The sequence below is a fragment of the Ursus maritimus genome, unplaced genomic scaffold (assembly GCF_017311325.1).
Source record: "Ursus maritimus isolate PB19 unplaced genomic scaffold, ASM1731132v1 scaffold_14, whole genome shotgun sequence".
Taxonomy (NCBI): Eukaryota; Metazoa; Chordata; class Mammalia; order Carnivora; family Ursidae; genus Ursus; species Ursus maritimus.
Genome location: NW_024423786.1, coordinates 70,111,614 through 70,136,109, shown reverse-complemented (window position 1 = coordinate 70,136,109; position 24,496 = coordinate 70,111,614). Strand labels below are relative to the sequence as shown.

The 24,496-nt window shown below is 54.8% G+C and overlaps 1 protein-coding gene across 1 annotated transcript in view; it reads left to right on the top strand.

Moving 5' to 3' along the window:
- Positions 1-24,496, top strand: part of USP22 (ubiquitin specific peptidase 22) — a 38,770-nt gene extending 14,274 nt beyond the window's left edge. The window contains exons 2-13 of the mRNA XM_040630174.1: positions 761-893; positions 6,283-6,396; positions 7,956-8,057; positions 8,312-8,481; positions 9,403-9,550; positions 11,262-11,367; positions 12,869-13,027; positions 17,906-18,032; positions 18,897-18,988; positions 19,632-19,694; positions 20,319-20,468; positions 21,385-24,496. Coding sequence (XP_040486108.1) covers positions 761-893; positions 6,283-6,396; positions 7,956-8,057; positions 8,312-8,481; positions 9,403-9,550; positions 11,262-11,367; positions 12,869-13,027; positions 17,906-18,032; positions 18,897-18,988; positions 19,632-19,694; positions 20,319-20,468; positions 21,385-21,427 — 1,407 coding nt within the window. The 3' untranslated portion in view covers positions 21,428-24,496. The remainder of the gene's footprint in view (positions 1-760; positions 894-6,282; positions 6,397-7,955; positions 8,058-8,311; positions 8,482-9,402; positions 9,551-11,261; positions 11,368-12,868; positions 13,028-17,905; positions 18,033-18,896; positions 18,989-19,631; positions 19,695-20,318; positions 20,469-21,384) is intronic.

Here is a 24,496-nt window from a genome sequence, read left to right as displayed (position 1 = left end):
GCCCTTTCCGTTGTGACCTTCCCTTCCCCGTACCCTCCTGGCCTCCAGCTCCCTGCTTCCGGCCGGCCCATCGCGGCAGCAGAAAATCTGACACCTGGTGTCGTCTCGGAGGCCGGAAGTTCCGTTGCAGGATCTGCAGGGAGTTGATCGTTACCCTGACGGTGTAGAGGTCGTATCGTGCTGGAAAACAGTGGTGGTCTGGGGTGGTTTGGGTGTGTAAGAATTACCAGTGCTCCCAGTGGCTGAGATTAAAGTTTCAGGTTTCTGTGGTCAGAAACACTCTTGGCAACAAACTTTCTTTTTCTTGTTGTTCTGTATCACTTTGACTCATGTCCCTCTCTTCTGGTTGACGGATGGCTTCTGAATTGGCTGTGGTCTTCGACCTGGAGTAGCAAATGTACAGTGATGTCCAGGAAAGGGTGGCTGGGCCGTGAGCGGCCGGTCTGAAATGGGGACAGAAGCTGAGACGGTGGCAGCACGCTGTCCGGACTCGGGGAGGACACTGGTGGCTCCTGCAGCTTCACGTAACCGTCGGAGCCCTTTGTGAGATCATGGGCGGAGCTTTCTTACCTGGAGCTAGTTCTGAGCTGCATGGGCGAGGGTACCTTTTGGAGCCATTGAAAGGATTCAGAAAGCCAGCTCTTGTCCAGCGGGACTGCGGAGACCCTGTGATTTCCACTCTTGTCGGTGGTGGGTCAGTGGGCTTGACCACTCTTGTCCCGACAACGCCCGGTTTCTAACACTGTGCTCTCGATTGCAGGCGAAGTCGTGCGTGTGCCACGTGTGTGGCATCCACCTGAACAGACTCCACTCCTGCCTGCACTGTGTCTTCTTTGGCTGCTTCACAAAGAAACATATCCACGAACACGCGAAGTCCAAGCGACACAACCTGGGTGAGCCCCCCGCCCCTGCCCTTCTGTTCCCCGAGCTGTGGCTCGCAGCCGCCCTCCTCCCGGGGATGGGCTGAAATCCTTGTGGAGTCAGGGGCCGTGAAACACACGAACTCCGAGGGATTGTGCACCCGGCTTGCCTTGAGGCACTGGAGTTGAAGTTAATATTTTCTGTAACTGGAAATGATGAATTGCGAAGGCTCACCGTTCCAGCTCTTTCTCAGCTTTCCCTCTGAAAAGCGTGGTTACTTATTCGATGAGGCAGAAATTCGCAAAGAAAGATCTTTGGTGCCGTGTTGGGTTATTGATGCGAGCACGGATGAGAGCCCCACTGGGTGGTTTTTATTGCTTTCTAAAGTGGATTTTCACTCTTCTCGGTCACACCGCGTCGTGAAAAGGCGAACGGCACTGTGGCATCAAGATAAATTTATGTTTCTTATACTTACCGGTTCAAACTGTCGCACATTGTGGAAGTTACATGAAGCAGAGTTTTGTCCTTGGCTTTATTTCTGTGCTCCTTCACTGTTCTCTCCTTCAGAATGATGCTTTAGGTGACGGGGGGGTTCTCAGGCTATCCTTAAGAAAATCACTTTTGAAAGGTCCAAGCCAAAGAAACTTTGTGGGGGGGTCAGCGATTCCAGCTAAAGATCTTTTTAGGCCTTTTTAAGTAGTAGAAATGGAATGTCCTAACTGAGTCATCCGTCTCGGAGTGGCACACTTGTAACTAAGAACTCACAGCGAGCGCTGGTAAAAAGGCTGCTTGGCTCACGTCGTGACGATGAGTAAATTGGCCTTTTCGGAAAGAGAGCTAATGGTGCCAGTGGTGCTCTTGTGAATTCTGTCCCACGGAGGAGTGAGGTCGTCAGTGACCTCTTCACGTTGGTCAGCCAGACGGAAAAGACACCGCTTAGGACAGTGTGGATGGGATCAAACTGTGTAGTATTTACTTAATGTAGGTATGTGCTTTACAATAGAAAAGAAAGTATTCCTGCCATGTCTGATTCTCAGACCAGACCCGTTAGGCCGCTCTGCTGTTACGCCTGGGCTGTGATTTCATGGGGTTAAAGGGTTACGGACAGTTGGAAATACAGTTGCATTACCCAGAGTCGTCTGTAAAAATCACTTCAGAAATTTATTCATTTCATCGAGCTGATTGATAAACTCTGCCTCTGCTTTTGCTAGAATGAATAAGCTTTAGAAAGCTTGCTCTCAGATACAAAACCTTGAGATGGGAGAAAGATCCAGGTCTTTGCTGCGTTCGAGTCCATGAAGTTCCTGAAGGTCGCACGTGTATGTGTTTGACCGTCCGGCTGGGGAGGAGGGCGGCGGGCACAGGAGAGGGACGCCGAAGCGTGAAAGTGACGTGGGGCAGCCTGACTCCCCGCTTGTCCTTTGGTCTCCGTCGTTCCCGACTTGCTGAGACTGTGCGTCTCCCTGCTGCCCCTCCTGTCATCTCCCAGCAGCTTCTAGGCTGTGGGCACGTTGGCTTTTACACAGGGTGATTTGCAGGATGTCCAAGGGCCAAGTAACGGAGCAGTGGTATGGGGACTGAGGAGCCTCGATTTCCTTGTGGTCAAGTTCTTCCACCTCCCAGGGGGTGTTCGGCAGTACAATGTTGGGACCGCAAGTGGATTATTAGGAAAATTGTCAGCAGGCACCCAGTGTTTAGTTGGAGTAGCGTAAGAGGCCCACACTGAGTCTTGCCTGAATGTCGTGGATGATGCACTTAAAAATAGGAGTGTCAGTAGCAGCAAGGTCATTGTCCAAGGTCTCGTGGAGGGACAGACAGGAAGGCATGGGACGAGGAGGGCCTGACGGCGGTCTGATGGGGGGTTCTAGGTCTTTATCCATCCTGCCCTATAAAGTTGTCTTCATGCGATGCGGTAAGTACACAGTTCGGGAAGAAGAGCGTCCTCTCGTTCGGGGAGTCCCTCCGATAGGCTGGTGTGTGTACTTCCGGCTGACTGTGGGGCCGGCTGCCGGGAGGGTAGGTGATGAACTTGCAGCTGTTGGATTTCATACCTGCTCGTTCCGTACAGGTTTTTTTTATGGTAAGTCACAAGGTACTTAGATTTTGCCACCATGAGCCACAAAGGTGTAAAAGTAATGGCTTTAGCTTTCCTGTGTGTCTTCGAAGAGGTACTTTAGGTGTCCCCGAAAGAGCCCGTGCTGGTGGGTGCGGGGTACCAGCTCACTGAGCACCCGGTAGTGTTCTCCCTCCATTCTCTAGGTCACCCTGTGACCGAAGGGAAAAGGACCTTGCGTGGTGTCTGCAGGCACAGTGCCTATGTCGGCTGTGGCTTCGGGAATCCCCAAGGAGGCCGGTGTACCCCCATCGTGACTGTGAAACAATTTTCCAAGGGATCCACCTTGATTGTTGGTGTTGCTTTGGGTTTTTACATTTTATATTGAGGTGAAATTCACATAACGTACAATTAAACAGTTTTAAGCGTACGATTCAATGGCATTCACTCCCCACATTGTGCACCCACCATCTCTCTACTTCAGAGCCTTTTCATCTTCTCAGGCGAACACCCCACCTCCAGGAACGAGTTCTCCCCCCACCCCCAGTCCCTGGCAGTCACTAATCTGCTTTTGTCTCTGGATTTACCTATTCTGAATATTTATAAAGGGGGTGATACAGCAGATGACCCTGTGTGTCTAGCTGCTTTCTGTAGCGTGTTTTCGGGGTTCATCCATGCCATAGCATGCATCAGGAGTCGTTCCTTTGTATGTGTGAGGACTCTCGCCTGGGGTGGGTCTTCCATATTTTGTTCATCTTTTTGTCCATTAGCGGATATTTGGGTTGTTTCCACCTTTTGGCTCTTGTGAGTGATGCTGTGTAAACACTCATGTGTGAGTTCGTGTCCACATACGTTTTCGTTTCTTTCAGATCTGTGCTTAGGAGTGAGACAGCAGGGTCAGATGCTGAGTCTGTGTTGAATTTTTTGTGGGGCCACCAGACTTGCCCACAGTATCTGCACTGCTTTCTCTTCCCGCCAGCCGTGTGTGGGCGTTCCAGTTTCTCCACATACTGGCCAGCACTTATTTTCTTTCTTTTTTAGTAACTCTGGCCATTAGGATGGGTGTGAAGTGGTATCTTATTGTGGCTTTGATTGGCATTTTTGCTCAGTGACCGTTGATGTTAAATGTTTTTTTCATGTGCTTCTTGGTCCTTTGTATTTCTTCTTTGGAGAAATGTCTGTTCGAGTCACCGGTTCATGTTTTTAATTACGTTGGGTTGTCTTTTTGTTGTACTTATGAGAATACATATTTATTTTGGAAATATAGGTATATATTCACACACACGTGCACACACCTTTGATGTATCTGTCTGTCTCCTGGATACATGGTTTGCAGATGTTTTCTCCCATTCTGTGGGTTGTCTTTTCACTTTCTTAATAATGCCTTTTGAGGCACAAAGTCCAGTTTTGCTGAAGCCCAGTTTACCAATTTTTTTCCTTTAGTTGCTCGGGTTTTTGGTGTCAGATCTGAGTCCATTGCCAAATCTGACGTCATGAAGACTTAACCCCCCTAGGTTTTCTTCTAATAGTTTATACTTTCAGCGCTTTATGGAGATTGCTGATCCATTCTGAGTTCAGTTTTATGTATGATGGGAGGGTGAGGATTGAGCTTCATTCTCTAGTTTGTGGATTTCTGGTCCCCCCACCACTGTTGGTTGAGAAGGGGGTTCTTCCCCCACTGCGTGGTCTTGGCACCACGGTTGGCATCATTAGTTTGACACTGCGAGTGAAGGATCGGGTGTGGAAACGTGCCTTGAAGAAGAGCTTGATTAGAAGGACCTGAGTGCACATTGAAATAGTTATATGCCTTCCGCGGGCTGGTAGTTGTGCTGTTGGCTGTATGCTTGGTGTGTGTGTGTCTGTGTGTGTATATATATTAATTTTTTTAGATTTATTTACTTATTTGAGAGAGAGAAGGGGGAGGGGCAGACAGAGAGGGAAGGAGAGAGAACCTCAAGCAGACTGCCCGCTGAGTGCTGGCTTCGGGCTAGGTACCTTGCTTGAACATAGTTTTTATTGAATGCCGCTGCTTTCCTGAAAATGCCTGTCATCCTCACTGTAGTCTGTCTCGGGCTTTGGTATCCCCATGCGGGGAACTGACCCGCTCAAGGAATCCGCAGTGCCAAGGGGCAGCCAAGCTCTGCAACAGCTTCGATGGGGACTTTGAGAGGCTTTGTAGGAATTTTGTCCGTTTTGGGTAAGAGGCAGGGGTGGGTGTGGGATTCTTACATTGAGCTTTAATACATCTGCTTTAGAGGACTTGAAAGATCCACCACCATATACTGATCTGTGGCCTGGCGACTGAAGACACAGCATACGATAAAAGCTGTGCTTTATGAAGACATTACTGTGCCCTGGGTGTAACTGTTAAGTTATAAAGTCACCACGCAGACCGATGAGGTGCTGGTGCTGCTACCATCACCATGACGCCCAAGGGGAAGCTGAGGCTCAGAGAAGTGGAGTAGTTTATCAGAGGTGCGTAACCAGTCCTCCGCGGAGCTAGGATTAATCCCAGTAATTCTCAGTCTGTGCTCTTCCTGCTCCATTGCCTCTCAGACACCTTCTGTTGCTTGGTGAATCTGAGCCAGAAGAAAGTTCTTTTGAATTGTTGAATTGAGACACCTTCCTTCCAGGTGCTTAAATCAAAAGACTTCTCTTTCTTTACAATGAAGTGACCAAGAGCCAGTTTCTATAGGTGATGCAGTTGAGAAAATGCATAAGACCCAATCACAGGTGGGCAGGAGTCAGCTCTGTGGGTCAAGAAGTGAAGATTATCTGGGTAGAGGGTATTTTACCGCTGTCCTTAAAGGAAGAGTAGGCTAATAGCTGTTACCTTCCCTTTTGTAATCATATCAGGAATTCTAGATGTAGTAAAAAGAAGTTCTGTGTGTCAGGCGGCTAAGAATCCTTAGGAGCTGAGCATACTCAATGAAGGTTCCCCCCCCTTTTTTTTATTTGAAAGAGAGGACGAGCACAAGTGGGATGGGGGGTGAGCCCAAGGCAGACACTTAACTGGCTGAGCCATCCAGGCATCCCTTCCCTTGTTTTAAATACCAGTCTTTGAGAGGCTAGACAGAGGGTCCCGATACTCGAGGTCCTTTGTAAAATACGGATGTGACGCCTCTCATTCTCTCAGATTCCTCGGCCTCCGAAGTGCTGGGCTTCAGGGAAAATACACATCCCTCACCTGCTTAGAATAAGGGTCTGAAGTGGGAGGGATAAGTCCTTTTATAAAAAGAGGTTTCTGTGGTTTCAGAGTAGGGACATGGTGGAAACGGTAAAACGTCTAAAACAGATGTTTCGTTTGTGACCTTAAGCGTCAAGTTTCTCACTGAGTTTGATCCCTCGTCCCTCCTTTTTCTTTTCAGCCATAGAGCTTATGTACGGCGGCATCTACTGCTTTTTGTGTCAGGACTACATATATGACAAAGACATGGAAATCATTGCCAAAGAGGAGCAACGGAAAGCTTGGAAAATGCAAGGTTTGGTTTCGCCTTGATTTACGTGCCTGATGCGTCTCCTGGTGGTGCCTTCCCTCGAGGGCAGAGCTTATCAAGAGAAAGATTGGTATCTAGGGAGACAGGGTAGGGAGGATAGCCGCTGGGTGTTTGCCGGTTGGGTCTCGATGTGGTGGGAAGAACCCCCCACACACCTGCTCGCTTCCTCCTGTGGGCGCCAGCTGGGGATCCAGGAGCAGCAGGTGAGGTGACTGGCCAGACAGGTGCGCAGGCTCCCCCTGCAGGGGCCGGGGGAGGAGGGCTGGAAATGCCAAGCATCTCCTCTCATCATGGCGCCCTCTCTCTGGCAGCCAGCCCCCTGCCGGGAGCCCGGCGGGAGTCCAGATGCTCCTAGTGCTCTGATCACTTAGGAACTTGCAAGGGTTTGAGGAGCTCTGTGCCGGGAGCCAGGGGCGATGTTTCCTTCTAGCTCCGGGACCAGTGTGGGCTTCTCAGGTGCCCCGGCTCCCCTGTTCTACCTCACACGTGCTTGCTTCACCCGATGCGTAGTGGGGATACACACAACAGTATGCACCGTTTTCCCTAGCGTGCATTTCTTTCTTTCCTGTTTCCTTGCATTTGTTAGTTTTCATTTCCAGCAGACGTTTATTCACCACACAACAGTGAGAGGTACAGTTCACCCCACTTGACGAGTGAGCATCTCTCGGTGAGCAGAACTGTCACTGTTTACAGAGAGAACATAGAAACCCAGTGTCTGCTTTACAGTTTTTGGCTGTAATTGCTCTGCTTTGGAAACAACCCCATTTTTTGAGAATGGAACAGTAGAAACAGGCGTTCTCAGTGATTAGAAGTGTTTGAATGTAACAGATCTTTTCTGCAGAACAGTCTGTTTCACCAGCTTCCTATTCTTTCCTCCCTCAAAAATTTAGTAACATTGCAATGAAGTCTGAATGTATGATTTCTTTGGGAAGAACATTTCACCCACGGGAGCTAAGAAATGCATGGCTCAGAATAAAATAGATCATCTAAAATCTTTCCAAATTGCAGAAATTTTAGGTCACGTGGAACAAGTAGGTATTAAGATGAAGTGTGGCAGTCAGCATCCGCACCACTGTCCGTGGTGGGAATCTTTTTTGGGTACCGCTGTTCAACGCGATGTATTTTCAAACAGTGTTTCAGCGAGTGCGTTTTCTCCGTGTTGCTTTCACTCTTTCACGGGAGACCCCACATCTCAGTGCCAAGCGTAACACTTCCCGCTGGGGCTGGTGCAGTCTCTGTGCTCAAGGATTAAAGGCTTTGCAGAAAACCCGCATCTTGGCATTAGCATTAAGGTAGCGTTAATTAGAGGCGTTGCCTTTCTCACGGGAAACCGCTTATTTGCCACACGTTTTCTAAAAGAAACTCCCTCTAAGTGTTCTTTTTAGCCCGTCGCGATGTAATACGTTTGTAGAGAGACCTCGTGTTGTGGCCGCCCCTCCCTGAAGTGCAAGCTGATCCGTATTCTAGCCCCATCGCGTTTGTTTGTAAACGCATTTGATGAAAATTGAGCTCATGGCACCTGCAACTGTCTTCCGTCTGCTTAGGTGTTGGGGAGAAGTTTTCAACTTGGGAACCCACCAAACGGGAGCTTGAACTGCTGAAACACAACCCGAAAAGGCGAAAGATCACCTCCAACTGCACCATCGGTAGGTGGGGGACCCCTCGGGGCAGCCGTGTGTTCTGACTGCGTTTAAAAGTAGATGTAAGCAGGTGGATTCCACAGCACAGTTCTCTTTAAGCCCCTGTAGACGTCGTTCATCTATTGCTGCCCGTCCCCCCCAACGATGTCTGGAACACCTGTTTTCACCGGGGGGGGGGGCGTGGTGATGGACGGAAGCGGTCCCTGCCCCGGGGCCCTGACGGTCTGTCCTGTAGGAAGACTCAAGTTTATTCTGCCCAGGGCTGCGGGGGCTGATCAACCTGGGAAACACCTGCTTCATGAACTGCATCGTCCAGGCCCTCACCCACACGCCGCTTCTGCGAGACTTCTTCCTCTCCGACCGGCACAGGTGTGAGATGCAGAGCCCCAGCTCGTGTCTGGTCTGCGAGATGTCCTCGCTGTTTCAGGAGGTGAGCGCTGGTGACGTGGGCAGCGCACCATTTCTGGAACCGCTTGTACTTTTCCTTTAAAAAAAAAAAAACCCGGTTGACATAGTAAAGGCAGGTTCCTGAAACCGTGCACAGTGAATTTCTCATGGGACAGTTTTGCCAAAGGGAATCGCTAGGGGCTGTCGGAGTCACTTAGAGGCACAGGGCTGACGTGGAGGATGAGAAAGAGCCCTTCGGAAGGGGCACGAGCGGTGGAAGACATCAGTCTGTAAATGCTGTGCTCGCGTCACCCTCCTGCATTGTCTGCCGTCCTCTGTTCTCAAGGACAGTGGCCCTTCTCTTGCCAGGCCTGGGTGGGCTTCACCAGAACACCTGTGTTTGTGGCCCTCAGCCCCGAGCATCAGGTTCTGTTCTGCGAGGACCCTCGCTGCTCTCGGGCCAGGCCTGTCCTCGCCTCCCCGCCCCGCACTCACGGTGCGACAGAGCTCGGGCTTGGGCTCGGCACCCCAGGCGGGATCCCCTGCACCTAGTGACCCAGAGGCTGTCCCGGCTACCGAACCAGCGCCTGCCCCGTGGCTGCCGAGAGCACCCGGATGTGCTTCAGGGGCCCCGCGGAGGAGCCGGCAGATTCGGCCGCGTCTGCTTTCGTCGGTACCTCGGGTCGTAGCCTTTGCACCCACTCAGCGGCCGCCCACCGTGTTCCGCACCGGGCGCTCCCGGTTCAGCAGTTTGGCTTCTCTGTAGAAAACCGACAGTGGGAGGGGACAAAATGATAGATTCAGAAAGTCCAGTGAGTCCGCATAAAAATACGTTTTGAAAAAAAAGAAGGGGGAGTAAAACAGCCGCGAGAACTTCTAGGTTTATCGTATTCTTCACCGTGCGTGCTCTGTGTTCAGAGTGTAGTACTTACTCCTGACGCGTGTCCCTTTACTCTGTGAGCAGTTCTACTCGGGGCACCGCTCCCCGCACATCCCGTACAAGTTGCTGCACCTGGTGTGGACTCACGCGCGGCACCTGGCGGGGTACGAGCAGCAGGACGCGCACGAGTTCCTCATCGCCGCCCTGGACGTCCTGCACCGGCACTGCAAAGGTGCGGCGCGCTCCCGCCCTCCACCGTGGGGCTCTGCTTTGGCAGATTGTATTGTTTATCCCCATTCATACCCCAGAGAGGCTCTCACGGCTAAAGAGGAGGGAACGGTTTGGGGTGTTGTGCTCCGACCTTGCTGGGAGGGAGGGGAACAGCATGGCGGGTAGCCCTGTAAAACCCGTAACAGTGAACAGAGCTCTCGGTCCTTGACGGGCCTTTGCCTCGAGTCCTCTGCTGCCGCTTCCTCTCGGCCTGATGTGAGGGAGCCAGTCTGCAGTTCCTCTGGGATATCGTGGCCCCTGGCAGGCCAGAAACTTCCACATATGCTCCACAAACGCAGCTGAACCATCAACACTGGCTCCTTCCCCTCGTGGGGTCTCCAGAACCGTGGGTCTAAGAGAGCTGAGAATACGAAATTGGACCTACACACTCCCCAGTGCTTCCCCGACCCCAAGTCACGCTCATGTTGGGGTCCAGCCAAGGGCTTTTTAAAGTCTCTCTCAGGATCTCACGGGATCTTGGCTTCTGTCCCACAGCCCGGCCCCCAGAAGGGGGCAGTCTCCCCAGGGGTCTCAGACGTGGGTGGGTTTGGACAGTCTGGGGAAGGGGACAGGGGGCAGCAGCTTTTTGGGCTCGGGGCAGGAGATTAGGACTCAATAAGCCACCGCGGCTTCCTCGTCCTGCCCTCGCCGTGCCGGGCTCCCAGTCGGACGGCCCTCCGCCGAAGTGTGCTGACACAGCGATCAGCCGAGGGGGGATTCAGTGGGTTGTAGGTGATTCTGTTAGACCACAGCTCTGTTTTCCAGGCTTCCTCCTGTCCCCGCTCAGCCTCTCTCCAGTCACCGGGCTGCTCGCCCACATGCCCCGTGTTGTCTGACATTACAACTTAGAGGCGAGCGAAACTCCAGATAAGATACCTGGCTTGTTCTCATCAGCTGCCCTGGCTTTGGGTTCTGGCTTTTGTGTGTACTTAAATGTTTTTCTCCTGAAAAACACACATCCTTTCAGTGCTCACCCGCGGAACCCAATAAACAGTGCTTAATGGCTTAGGTGAGGTTGGTTTCTAGGACGAAGTGTAGCACACACAGAAAAGAGCCGCGGTGTAGGACTAATCAATTATTATTCCAAGCACTTGAGGGTCATCAGGAGACTTCTGTAACCAGCCTTAGTCTGTCCTAAAAATGAGCGGCTTCAGATGCCTTGCTGTGAAAGCGTTCATCTGATGGAGGCATGATGTGGTGACGGTGTTTCGCTTCTCTGACGTAGTTCCGTTTCACACGTCACAGGAAGCCTGTGGCTCTTCTCGTCAGAAGCAGGGTGTTCTAGTCCTCCTCCGGCTTTGCTGGTTCACGGCCCGCAGTCAGGCCCTCCGTGCCACTGCAGGACTGTTCAGTTGTTGTGTGCGGGAAGGGGGACTCGCTAGCTCTCCCCAGTGACTGGGTGTTAGCTACGTCCTGGTACCTAGCTAGAAGCCAAGCCGATCTTAGGGATGAGAAAAAGAAGAAAATTGAAAATAAGCCAGCTGGGTTGTTTCCTCTTTCCCCGCCAATCTCCCTGTTCGAGTAAGGGTCCTCCTGTGCTCTTAGGAAAGTACCGGCATTTCGGCTTCATCGGCCTCTGCAGGTGAATGGCCTCGTGCTCTGGGCCCATGGCTCTTGCAAACTTGCGGACTCGGGGCACAGGTGACAGTCACACAGCTGCGATCTTTCCCCAGGTGACGATAACGGGAAGAAGGCCAACAACCCCAACCACTGCAACTGCATCATAGACCAGATCTTCACGGGCGGGCTGCAGTCGGACGTCACCTGCCAAGTCTGCCAGTAAGTGCGAGGCTCCCGTGCGACGCCCGGTGTTCTGGAACGCGAGAGGCCGCCTGGGCGGTGCTGGCCAGACCGTGATGGAGGACCCCAGGGCCTGCCCGTGAGACTGACTTGATTCTAGGTGCTGCTTTTTGAACCTCGTGGGACATGTTCAGCTAATAAAACTGCTGTGCTCTGAGCAGGTTTTAAAAGTTGCACACTTAGAGCCAAAAGTTTAGTCGGCATCTCCGTGCCTGTGCCTCTTTGGCGATGTGTAGATAAGTAGGTGGTGATGTGTGGGTAAACACGGGAGCCTCTGCAGCGGCAAGCAGACGTGAAGCAGGACAAGTGGAGGTCAGACAGCGTGGTAGAGAAGTAGAGAAGACCCACAGGGGAGCCGGTCACCCTGGGCGCTGCAGGTTGTCCGGAGCGGGGTCCCCGGGGCTGTCTTTGTTCCCGTGCACACCGCGGGGTGTGCCCTGAACCTTCCCCCCACCTGTCTGCTCTACCAGGAGCTACATAAGCGAGCCCTGCCTTCCGGAGGGACTGGCGCACCCCACGTGTGTTGCTTTTCATGTCACGATTTCCTTCCCCGTGTTCTCCAGTAGTGTCCCTGACGGTTCACAGCCGTGGTCTTGGCTCAGCGTGCAGAGCTTTGATTTCCAGGAGGGGGACGCATTGATCGGCGAGGTTGTAAGAACCCTCCCTTTCGACTCCATGCACACTCCTGTTTTTTTCTTCCATTTCAGGGTTTTAAAAAACCCTGGTCACGATCTACCCAAGTGATTTCGGATCCTCTGCTGGACTCCCATGTGCAGCTGGTAGAGGGTAGAGCAGATAGCGGAAGGGGAGCGGTGTCGCCTGGGTCGTGCACGCGGGTTTCTGTGACGTAGACGCCGTCGTGGGCACTGCCCCAGTGTTTAGACTCTTGGTTTTACGGAACCTCCTTGTGGGCTCTGTGCTACTGAATTCCGTCAGCAGGAGGTTGTCTCGGGTTTATGTCCTGTTGCAATTTCTGGAGTGAAGTTCCAGCCCGTCCTTCACATCCGTCGCTAGGAGGGACCCGGCCGTGTTACGTAGAGCGTCCCGGGGCCCCGCTCAGCCTGCAGTGCCTGCTCGGCGTGTGCTGTCGACGGGCAGTGTGCTTGGGGCTCTGAGGTACCGCCTGCACTCGCGGTCTGCGGCTGGAGGCTGGTGACGCAGACCCATCAATTCAGAACTGGACGTGGGACCCACGGGTTTCTGTTTTCAAGAAACCCCAAAGTGATTGTGATGACCCTCTGGGTTCGGAAACCGTTGCTTTGGAGCAGCCTGTGCCTGGAGTGGTTTACCTGCTGTCCCTCCGTAGGGCCCGCTTGGGAGCCCAGGGCGCGTCGGCTGGGAGCTGCCCTGTGTTTCCTGACCTTCCGTGTCATTTGGGTGGAAGGACAGCTGTGAGAGGATGCGGTGCCGTCGGCTAGGGGCTGCCTCAGGCGGCTGGCCATCCGTTCTCACCTGTGTGTGTGTCTCCTCTTGCTTCTAGTGGCGTCTCTACCACCATAGACCCCTTCTGGGACATCAGTTTGGATCTGCCTGGCTCTTCCACCCCGTTCTGGCCCCTGAGCCCCGGGAGCGAGGGCAGCGTGGTGAACGGGGAAAGCCACGTAGCAGGAACCACGACGCTTACGGACTGCTTGCGAAGGTAAGAAAGCCGCCAGCACCTCTGGAGACCAAGAGCGGTCTGTCTTTGCAGGCACCTGTCTCTCCCGCCTTGAGGCTCTTTGGGGTAGTGGATGGTCGGAAATTCTGAAGAAATTCAGGGCCACCCACAGCCCCGGTAGAATTTTCTTTCATGTGTCCGGTGTAGATAACGAGACAAGACAGGACAGGCGGCAGGTGGCTGCGGTTGGTGCCCAGCAGCTTGTAGCATCTGTCACGTGTTTGCAAGATGACTGTCGTGTTCATCCAGCTTTGCGTGGAGCGTGTGTGGGTCACGGCCGCCTTCCACCCCACGCATGGGGTAAGGTACCCGAGAGCCGGAGACTGTCCCCTGTGGCTGATAACCTGCACCAGCGTCTGGCGGGGCCTTTCCTGCAGGCGAGTGGCCTGTTGCGTGGCGCACGTCCGTTCACCGCATTTGCACCTGAGACAAGCACTGGGGTTTAGGGGATACTCTTGTCAGCGTGTTCAGGTAGGTCTCACACATTGTGGCAGAGAGACTAGAGACCCCTTTCTAAACTATTCTCGTTGACTTTACTGTTTTACACTCTTTTCTTTTTCTTTCCTTTCCTTTCTTTTCTTTCTCCCTTCCTTTCATTCCTTTCTCTTCTTTCCCTCTCTTTCTTTTTGAAGATTTTATTTATTTATTTGACAGAGATAGAGACAGCCAGTGAGGGAGGGAACACAGGCAGGGGGAGTGGGAGAGGAAGAAGCAGGCTCCCAGCGGAGGAGCCTGATGTGGGGCTCGATCCCAGAACGCCGGGATCACGCCCTGAGCCGAAGGCCGACACTTAACGACTGCGCCACCCAGGCGCCCCTACACTCTTTATTTTCTTTGGCTCACGTTAAAGGTCACCGCAGGGGCGTCCTTGAGCAGAGGTGTTCTTGTGAAGAGGGACAGGCTTCTTGGTTTCTCTGTTGCCGTGTGGTCAGCAGGCTCAGTGGTGTATGTTGAGAATTTTTAAACACGTCAGCTCCTCACCCTGATAGGTCCAGTTGTAAATGGGGCATCAGACTTGGAATTTGTAAACCGAGCAAAACATCCGAACTGAAAAGCCCACCATTTTTGAAGGGAGTGTTTACGACTCCGTTAAACGTAGTTGTACGTTTCAGTAAACCTTGGCCCAGCAAGCGGGCACGGAGGGGGCAGCCCCCCTGGCCCCACTGAGATGCACCCGGAGCTGTCGGTGGGGGGCCAGCGGGGCTGGGTCAGCGGCCGAGTGGCCGAGGAGGGACGGAGCACGTTCACGTCGAGTTCGTGTGAACAGCAGAGGGGCCCTTTCCAAGTTACGTTGAGAGCAGATTGCGAAGCCGGTGGGAGGAAGTTGAGGCAGATGGAGTCCCGCAGCTGCAGACCTTCCAAGTCCTCAAGTGCTTCACGAGGGCAGGCGGTGCGGGGGCAGCTAGGTGGCCGTCGCGCCTCGGGGGCCGCCTGAGGGCACGCGCACCCCGTACTCCTCGCACCCTTCGGGGAGGCGGTAGACTCGGCGGGAGCACAGACGCGGCCCCGGTGATGGGGGAGCCCTCGGCACGGCCAGTTGCTTCCCTGGGTGTCCGTGCCCCTCCTGGGATGGCCTCGGGCTGTGCCCTTGGCTCTCGTCGCTATATTGCTGGCTCCGCTCTTGACTCTCGGCGCTGTGTTTCCTCAGTCCGGATTGACATGCAGCCAGTTCGGGGAGGAGACTGCCTCGTGCTGCCTTCCTGTCCCCGTGTCCCCGTCCCCCCTGCCGCACCTCACCTGGGGATGCTCTTCTGCCGGACGCATGCTGAGGGCGCACGTGCATCTGCCAGGTCGGAGTGCTTGCAGGCGGGCGGGCGGCAGAAGTGGGCTCCGCCGAGCTCAGGCGGGTGGAGGTACCGGGAAGGCTGAAGACCCAGCCGAGCAAGCAGGTGGTCACCGTGCGAGGCTTGGGGACCGGTCTCCGGAACCGGGCAGCCCGCTCCCGGCCCGCTGCTCTCACGTGCGGTGCAGCTGCTGCCTCTGGCGAGACCGGGCTTCCTACGGACGCTGCTTGAGAGTGACCTTTCCAGAGACAGCGGCCTCAGGACGGGGATCCGACTGGGCGAGCCTAGGTCGCGTACCCAAACTTTTGTGGTAGCACTCATGAAGGAAGATGGGCCGTGCCCCCCACGGCGGTTTGGAAATCCCCAAGCGCAGGTGGAGCGGGGGCGCGGAGAGATCAGTGGGAAGAGACGGGGGTTGAGCGCTGTGGTCCTCCATTCTTGACTCACGGTTATGTCAATTCAAGCCAGATCCTCTTCGTACGTGACGCTGTGGGACATTCTCCTAGTGTTGAAGCAGGTTTGGTTGACCTACCTGGTGTCAGAAAGGTAGCGTAGTTTGGCAGAGAGGACAAGGATTTGGGGGTACGTGGATTTCAGCTTTTAGGGGCATTGCATACGGAAGGAAAAATGACAAAATACCAGGACCTTCCAGAAGAGTAAAAAATGAGAAAAACCTCGAGCGAGGACTTCGGACTCAGCATTTTATGCTGCCCTGGCGTGCTGCAGTCTTTAACGTACACGTTCTCGGGACGCCGTGGCCTTATTGCTCCGTTGATTAATGGGTACCAGGTAGCAGAGTGGTGGTAACTGGCTGACGCACGAGTTTCCAGATTCCAGGGCAGGTGAAGTGTCCGCAGCCCCAGTCTGACTTGACAGGCTGCGGACCCGTCCCAGACGAGCGTTCCTGCAGCGCGAGCCTCAGGGGGCTTCCTTCCTTCACGAGGGAGGGGGCTGGGGGGAGGAGGGCCGTCAAGGAGCTGTTCTTGCAGCCCGGCTGGGTAGGTTTGTTGCCTCGGGCACTTTGCTTTCCCCCTTGGGACACCGGCTTCCTGAATGCTCGCAGGACGGCACAGTCCCGTGCCTCATTTCTGCTGGGGGCTGACATGGGGCTTCCCGCTCTGCGGGTCCGCGCTTTTCCTCAGTGCGCCCGGTAGGGACACAGGGTCCGAGTGCTTGTCGCTGCCGTCGCCAGCGCAGACCGGAGAAGCTCGTCCAGTCGGCAGGGAAGCGCTCGTGGCCCCCGGTGTGTTCCTGAGCAGTTCGGCTGGGCTGGGGCCAGGCAGGTTTGAGGTGGAAAACTGGGGTATGGGGTAGTGTGCAGCGAGTCATGCGTCTCCAGAGCCTTCGCTATAAACGTGGGCACGCGCTTCTCTCTTCCAGTCAGGTTCCCGCTGCTCAAGCTGCCCTGATTGTTTTTGTGATAAACTGTTCCGTACAGTTTGTCCAACTCAGGATCCAGACGAGGTGTGCACGTTCCATTGGGTTGACTGGTTTCACAATCCCTTGCAAATCCATAGGCTTCAGCCCCCCTTTGGTTTCCTTGCTGTTTCTGTGTTGCAAAGACAAGATCGTTTTTCAAGAGTGACGCACACTGCGGCCTTTGCCGCGTGCATTTGTGGGCTAGTTCTTGCAGGTTGTGGCAGACACGCTCAGACGCCTTGTCCCGTGTTCCTCCCTACGAGCTCTGACTGCTGTCCTCGGCTTCCCTCGGCTTCCCTCTTCTGGGGCACCTCCCGGGGCAGGCGGGGTCAGCTGTGGTCAGGAGGGGGCATCGACTTGCCCTGCTGAGATGACGGAATTTCTGAAAGGAGAAACAAATATTTCGAGACCTGGTTGGGAAAAGATGAACTTTGTTTTCAGCTTGCTTTTTTTTTTTTTTTTTAAGATTTTTAAAATTTATTTATTTGACAGAGAGAGGCAGCCAGCGAGAGAGGGAACACGGGAACATAAGCAGGGGGAGTGGGAGAGGAAGAAGCAGGCTCCCAGTGGAGGACCCTGATGTGGGGCTCGATCCCAGAACGCCAGGATCACGCCCTGAGCCGAAGGCAGACGCTTAACAACTGAGCCACCCAGGCACCCCACGTTTTCAGCTTTCAACTTAAAAAATTTGGCACAAATCATATTGAAACATCTGTTTTATGGGTTTCTGTCTTAGTAGCCACCACTGGTGCCGGAAATGCTTGCTGACGTCCTTCGCACAACCTTGCTATGTCATGGTCTGTCTTCATCATTCAATAATGATCATTTCCCCGTTTTTAGAATTTAACTTTTATTTTGAGATACAGATGCATGTGCATTTAAAAGGAATAACTGAGTACCCTCTACTGAGTTTCCCCCAGTGGTAACGTCTCGTAAAATTACAGTAAAAGGTCACGATTGCGATATTCACATCCGTGCAGTCAAGATACAAGGCATTTCCATCCGTCCAGGTCCCTCCCGCCGCCACTGCCTCGGGACCCCCGGTGGCCGCGGATCTGTCCTCCATTTGTGTAAATTCAGCATTCCGAGAATGTTACGTAAATGGAATCATAGAACATGGAACCTCTTGGATCGCCTCCCCCGGGCTCCCCGCCATAAGTCTCTGGAGATTCATCCAGGTTGTGTGTCCGTAGTTTGTCCCCGTCTGTGGCCGACGAGTATTCCACGGGGGTCACGTCGCCGTTCTTTAACCTTCTGCACACTGGAGAGCTCCTGACTGCTGCCAGGTTCTTTTGGCCGTTAGAGACACAGCTGCTAAAAACATTTGCATTCAGTCATTTGCATGAACACAAGTTCAAGGTTTTCTGAAATTCGAATTACTGGGTCTTACGGTCATTAGAAAATTACTATTTCACCAGACTTTTAAATAAAAAAAAAAAATTAAGATCGTGTTTAAAGTGATGAGGGGAACAGATGAAGGAAGAAATCGTTTGTTCTTTTTTCCATTGTGAAATTATAAACGCCCCTAACTGGACGTGTGTTTTTAGTCGGGAGATTAACCCACTGAAAGTGATTTAATAATTATTTTCGGCTTTTTTCCTCTCTTACCTCTCCCACCTTCTTTTCCCTAAAACTGTATCGTTGGAATGTCTTGCAGATTTACCAGGCCCGAGCACTTAGGAAGCGGTGCGAAGATCAAGTGCAGTGGCTGCCACAGCTACCAGGAGTCCACGAAGCAGCTCACCATGAAGAAGCTGCCCATCGTAGCCTGTTTCCACCTCAAAGTAAGCTTTCCAGAGAGCAGGCTGCAGTGGGACACCTACCGTGTGATCCCCAGTACATGCGCTTGGAGCCTGTGGGTTTGCTGCACAGAAGGACGTTTCGTAAGTGCAGTGACCCCGTAAAGAGCGCGGAAGGCACGAGAAGGTAGTAAGTCGTGACTGCCCCCCGCCCCCCACGTCTTCTGCGCAGAGAGGTTTATGGTGAACCGGAGTAATTACTTCATAACGAAAGTAGGGTGTGAGTTATTCTCCCCGGGGGCGGGGGTTAAGAATTTACTCCTCCTCCTCCCGAGATTCCCCACCCTCCCCCCAACACCGAAGTTTTCTGGTTTTCTTTTACTTAAAAGCAAACAGGACCCTAAGCGTTGCGATCTAGTCTAGGGGTCAGTCAGCTTTTTCTGTAAAGGGTCAGATAATAAATGCTTTAGGCTTCGTGGTCTCATAGAATCTTCGTTTTATGGTCTGTGTTTTATTCTGTGAGCCTTTCAACACAAAACCCAAACTGTTCCTGGCTTGCTGGCCCCGGTCTAGTCAAAGGAATGTCTTTGCTGAAAGGAACAGTATGTCCGTTTTCGCTCCTGGAGCTTACGGACGTTCTGTTTCCTTCCACCGTGCGCTTTGTTGGCTTTGTTGTAAGATGACTTTTTTGCACACTTGGCGTCAATCACTTTCAACAACCCCATCCTTTCAACACTCCATTTGTGAACCCCATAAATTAGATTTGTATGGCTCAGTGCCGTGTTACTGAGTCTGTAAGCTGTAGATGTGGCCGGAAAACGAAAAGCCCGCTTTCGGGAGTGTCCAGAGAAGCCCCATTGGAGGAGACCCTACAGCTTCACCCTTGCCTTGTCTCCCCAATTCCTGTAGCGATTCGAACACTCGGCCAAACTGAGGCGGAAGATCACCACGTACGTGTCCTTTCCCCTGGAACTGGACATGACCCCCTTCATGGCGTCCAGGTATGAAAGGGTCAGGGACACGGTGTGACCGGGAGGGCCGTGGTTCCGTAGGGTCCGTGATCGGCACCGGTTCCCTGTGAGCCTGCGTGGAGGCTGATAGAAGCATATCTGCTAAAACGGAACCTTGACCCTGATCTTAACCCAGGTCACCGTTGAGTTTCCTCAGCTGTGTGCTTTGGCTTCGGGTTTTCGCCGGCAGTCCTTCGTGCGCTGTCAGACGCGGCGAGCACGTGGGGGGGCGGTCACGGAGGGCGGCGCTGCCGCTGATGGAACTGAGTTTGGATACAGCTTGATGGCGCAGTTGTCGATTCCGCTTCTCTTGTTTTCAAATCTCGACATCCCAGACCACATAAAATGTCCCCTGCAAATCACCGCGACGCTCGCTCGTGTGTCTCCTGTGGCCACTGTAGCAGATCACCACGAACTTGGCTGGAAGCCTGGCCTCCACTTCCCCACCTTCACACCGGGAGAGTCTTCCCCTAGAAAGTAGAGTTGCTGGAAGAATTAGAAAGCATGTCTAAAGTGCACTGAGTGCCCCGACTGGCAGAGGAGGCCCCCGGGGTAGTGGTACCGTCGTTCGAGCCACGCGTCTGCTGATTAATTATTTTACCTGATACTGACGAACTGCTGTTCTTTGTTCCAGCAAAGAGAGCAGGATGAATGGACAGTACCAGCAGCCAATGGACAGTCTCAACAATGACAATAAGTAAGTGGCACCTCGTGGGTTGGCGCTGGGCGTCTCCAGTGTGAGCGGGGAGTGTGGGACCACTGGTGGGCCGCACGGGCGGGGGGGGGGCCCTGATGGCACAGCCCTTCTTTCCTTTGGCCACGGGCCTGCTGCCCCTCCGCGCCTGTTGAAAATGCTGCAGCCCTGTGGGGAAAGGACTTTCCACGCCTGCACCGTAAAGCTCCCCGATGTAGGAGCCTGACCCCTCGGTCCCAGCCCCTGTGTGGGAGCGCGGTCCCGCCGGCCACGGTGGTGCTAGCGTGAGAGCTTGGTGTCTGGATTCGGGGCTCCCTGGCCCCTGCGTCCGCCGGCGCTGCAGTGAGGCCTCTGTTCTGTCCTTCACCACCCGCTTACTGTTGCTGTGGGAGGAAGAAGGGCCAGTGTGCTTCCAGCATCCCCAGCGCGGCTTGCTGTCCCCACTTCCGCTAAATGTGGTTCCCGCAAAGCAGCTCGAGAGCTGCGTGGGCTGCGTGCCCGCCGGGCGATGGTGTGTTCCGTTTGGGGTCTGTGGGCAGCGCACCGTGCAGGCTTCTGACTGCTTCCGATGGTGAGAAGACTAACTTGACTGCTCCTTCTCTCCCTGCTCGCGCGCTCCCGTACCAGGTACTCCTTGTTTGCCGTAGTTAACCACCAAGGGACCCTGGAGAGCGGCCACTACACCAGCTTCATCCGGCAGCACAAGGACCAGTGGTTCAAGTGTGACGATGCCATCATCACCAAGGCCAGCATCGAGGACGTGCTGGACAGTGAGGGGTACGTCCGGGGTGGCAGCTGACTGTGTACATCCGTTCAGGACGTTCACCTCGAGTCCTGACGTCATGAGGCTTGTTCTGGACAGGATGCCAGCTTCGCTCGGTCGTTGGATGGGCCGGGTCGCTCTTGATGAGCACGTTATCGCCCCGAACGTGGGGTGGTCGTTCCTGTTCTCACGGCAGGAGCGGCCACGTCCGTTCTTGGGGAGCTCCTTTCTTGTTGACCCGCCTCATTCCTCCCTGGCCCGTCGTCGTCTACCCTTTGCTTTGTGAAGTCTTTATTGGTCTTGAGACTGTGCGTAGAATCCCCCCGCAGGGTGGGCCGGGCTGAGCCGTCGGGAACGGCCTTGCGGCGGCTGCACTTGGCGTTTTCTCCAAGCGGTGGGGCGCCCCTGGAGCGAGTCTGTGGAGAAGAATCCGTGTGTGAGAGGACAGTGTTGTGGGTAGCGAGGAGGCCAGAGGAGGCCCCCCAAAGGGGCGGATTTGGACTAGAAGCCGTTGCAGGAGTCTCCCCCAGAGGAGGCGCGGCCCCAAGGCAGTTGGGGTGGACGGCGGGAGAGGCGGACTTAGGGGCTGGGGGGGGGCGGACAGGTGGGAGGACGGGCTGGGGGGGGGGCGGACAGGTGGGAGGACGGGCTGGGGTGGGGGGGCGGACAGGTGGGAGGACGGGCTGGGGGGGCGGACAGGTGGGAGGACGGGCTGGGGGGGGGCGGACAGGTGGGAGGACGGGCGGTTGCCGCGGGCGCCGCTGCTGCCTAGCCAGGGCCCCTCCTCCTCGGGGACTAGGAACCAAAGCGCAGCCAGGCAAGCAGTGGGCCGCCAGTGGGCGCCGGGACCCCCGCGAGCGTTCTGGGGGCGGCTTGCCTTGAGCGCCGTGACTCAGCACGTCAGCGCGCTCCCTGCCTCTGCGCCCGCAGGTACCTGCTCTTCTACCACAAGCAGTTCCTGGAATACGAGTAGCCTTCCCTGCGGCTGCTCCACCAGGACAAGGCGAGCAGCTGGCCAGCCCCCCAGAATCCTCCCCGCCCTCCCTGACGTCATGAAGCCGCCCCCCACACAGAAGTGCCCCGAGAGCATCGGATTGCATCGGATTCCTCCGCAGCCCGGCCGCAGCGGCTTCCGGGGCCGCGGCGTCCGCGTGGACAAGCGCTGCGCTCGGAACGAGGCCCCAGGAGCCGCGCGGCGGAAGCAGCGACGTGGCCGCAGTGCCCTGCGTGGGGAGGGGCGCCGCCGTGCGTCCGTCCGTGACGCGTCTCCTGAGCTGCTGGAGACCACGTGCGGGGGCAGGGCGGAGCGGTTTCTAAGGGCGCCGGGTCCGCTGAGGCCGCGGAGCGCAGGAGCCGGAGACGTGCGAGGACGGGGACTTCGCAGGCCCCCTCCTCTCCGTGGGTTCCGTGTCGAGCGTAGGTCGCTGCAGCCCCGAGCGTCGGTCCGTCAGCCGCCAGCAGCAGCCCCCGCCCCCACGCCCCCACGTGGACCCGAGCACACCCGCCGGGGTCGCCGAGCACGGCTGTTCGCGCGCCACGTGGCATCCGACTGCATGTGGACGCGTCCGCCCAGGTGTTCTCGCTTGGTTTTTCTAGAAATAGGCACTTTCTTAGTCCTCGCCCCTCCCCTCTCCTTTCCCACAATGGTGACCCGCGTAAACGTGATGGTGGTAACGTGAACGAATTATTGGATCGATACAGACATGTAGATCGTTTCCTTCATTCCCGAGAGTGAAGCTGGCTTTTTCATTGGTGCTGGTTTTGTTGCCTCCCCTCCCCCTTCCCTCTGGAAGCGCCCGCGTCCTGGTCGAAGGCTGCCGGGGCGGCGGACGAGGGTCAGGCTGAGGCTCGGAAGCCTCTGTGGCCTGTTAACCTTTGAGTGGATGAAGCGTTCCCGGTGGCTTCCTTGTTCCCTGCCTCCTATTCGCTGCCCGGCCGCCCGGCCCGCTCGCTGTCCGCGTGGCTGCGTGGCGGCCCGTGGGTCGGCTGGACGCCGGCGGGGCTTCCACGGAGCTGGCGTTCCGTGGCTGATGCCTCCGCTGTGCCCTTGGTGTCGTTCCCGCTGCAGCGGGGGGCGGATGGCTTTGCCGCTGAGCTGCCAGGGGCGGGAGGAGCCGCTGGAGCAGAGGGAACGGTGTGCACGGCTCCTTGTAAGATATCCTGCATGCGTCCGTCTGTGCAAACCCCAACTTGGATTGTCCGTTTCTGAGAACTTAACAACCCAGACGTGGGGGAGGAACGGCTGCTTTCACGTCGTTCGTGGAACAAGCAGCGCTTGTCCTGGGCGCCGGTCTGCATCTGAGCTGTGGGAGGTTCGCTCCTGGACGAGAGAACCGTCTGTTTCAGGTTCAGTGCACGCACTTTTCTTTCTTCTTTTGTCAAGAGCCAGACGGTGAATATTTGAGGCTTTGTGGGCCGTGCGGTGCCTGCCGTGACTAGTACAGAAACAGACGAGCATGGCCGTGTTCCAGTGAAACATCTTACGACGCTGACATTTGACAGTTTTCATCTGTTGTGGGTTTTTTTTTCTCTCCCTATTTAACCATGTGCAGACTGTTCTGAGCTGCTAGGCCGTGCAGACGGTCGGTGGGCCAGAGCCGGCTCGCGAGCTCGTCGGGTTAGGAAGTGGGTCGGAACAGTTGACTAGGTACTGCTCAGTGTGGAATGTGCTGGAATACAGGAAACCACGGTTGTCTGCTGCAGTGGCCTCCACGACAATGTCCTTAGCGGTGCAGCTTGTAAAGCCCTTGCTCGGTTCATGCTCAGTGTATTTCTGCCTTTTGGGAATACGTGTTCTAAGAGAGCAGGCGTCCTCAGAAATACGGGCGGGTGCAGATTTTCAGAAACGGCCCCACGTGCTTGAGTTTGTGTGTGTGTGTGTGTGACAGAAACAGAGAGAGAGACACCGACCATGCTTTGGAGATTTTTTTTGGGAGAGCCGTTGCCTTTTCATAAGGAGCAGATCAAACGAGGAGCTGGCCGACGCTGGCCTGCACAGTTCTGAGCCATGAGCTTTGCTGCCTTGTGACCCGGCTTTACTGGATTGTCCTGGGTTTTCTGGCAGGTTCCCTGTGGTCTGGCGAGCCCCGCTTCCCACGTCTGTGTCTGCTCATGTTCAGGGGAGCTCAGCTGGTCCAAGAGCATGAGGTCTGGGGATAGACGATGAGGCCACGTTTCTCTTCTGTAGACGTGACTTTAAATTTTTGTATCCAAATTAATTGTCGTGACTCCCTGTGGGCACTGGCGTTGCAAGTTGTCACCTGTGTCTGTGCTGCTGGGAAGCTCCTGTGACCGCAAACCATGGGCAGTGTTGGCAACAGGACGTCCTGCCACCAGCGTGTTCACTGGGATTCACCCTGTTACCCACAGAATACTCCATGCCCGGCCTGGGAATGTTTCCCTTCGCGCCCAAGCCAGCTGTTAAATTCAGGAAAGTGGCTTTCTTGTTTCCTTGTAACGACCCCTTGTCTATGTGTTCGGGTCATTACCAAGTGCGTCTGACACGAAAGGGATCATCAGGTGACCCCACCCGCCCCTGCACTCCCACCCGTGGTTTTAAAATAACCTGTATTTCTGAGACGTTGGCCGTCCTTTCAGCACGTCACAGGGAAACCGGGCTTTCCGTCTGCAGGCGTGTGAAGCGAGTTCCGAGCAGCGTCCTTGCTGGGCAGGGGTGGGTCCGGCGGGCAGCCCGCGTGGCCGGGCCTCCTGTCCAGGGCACAGGATCGATCGTCTGAGGCCTCCTTCCTGCGGCAGCGCCCCCGACCCCACAACATAGCCCCGTGCTCTTGTCCTTTGGCTTGGTGTGTACGCTTTCCCTGGGTAAATGGCCCTTCTTCTGACAATTCAAGTGACTGTTTCGTTTACTATAACCTTGAAAACAAAAATTGTAAGAAAAAGATTCCAATGATTGTGCTGTGGATTTTATTACCAAGATGTTTACACCTCCCTTTTACCTGTCATTTTGAGAAACTGTCGACTCTTCTCCCTTAATGGCTTGTAGTCTTTCCTATGTCATAATAAAGCTACATTTTCTTCTGAA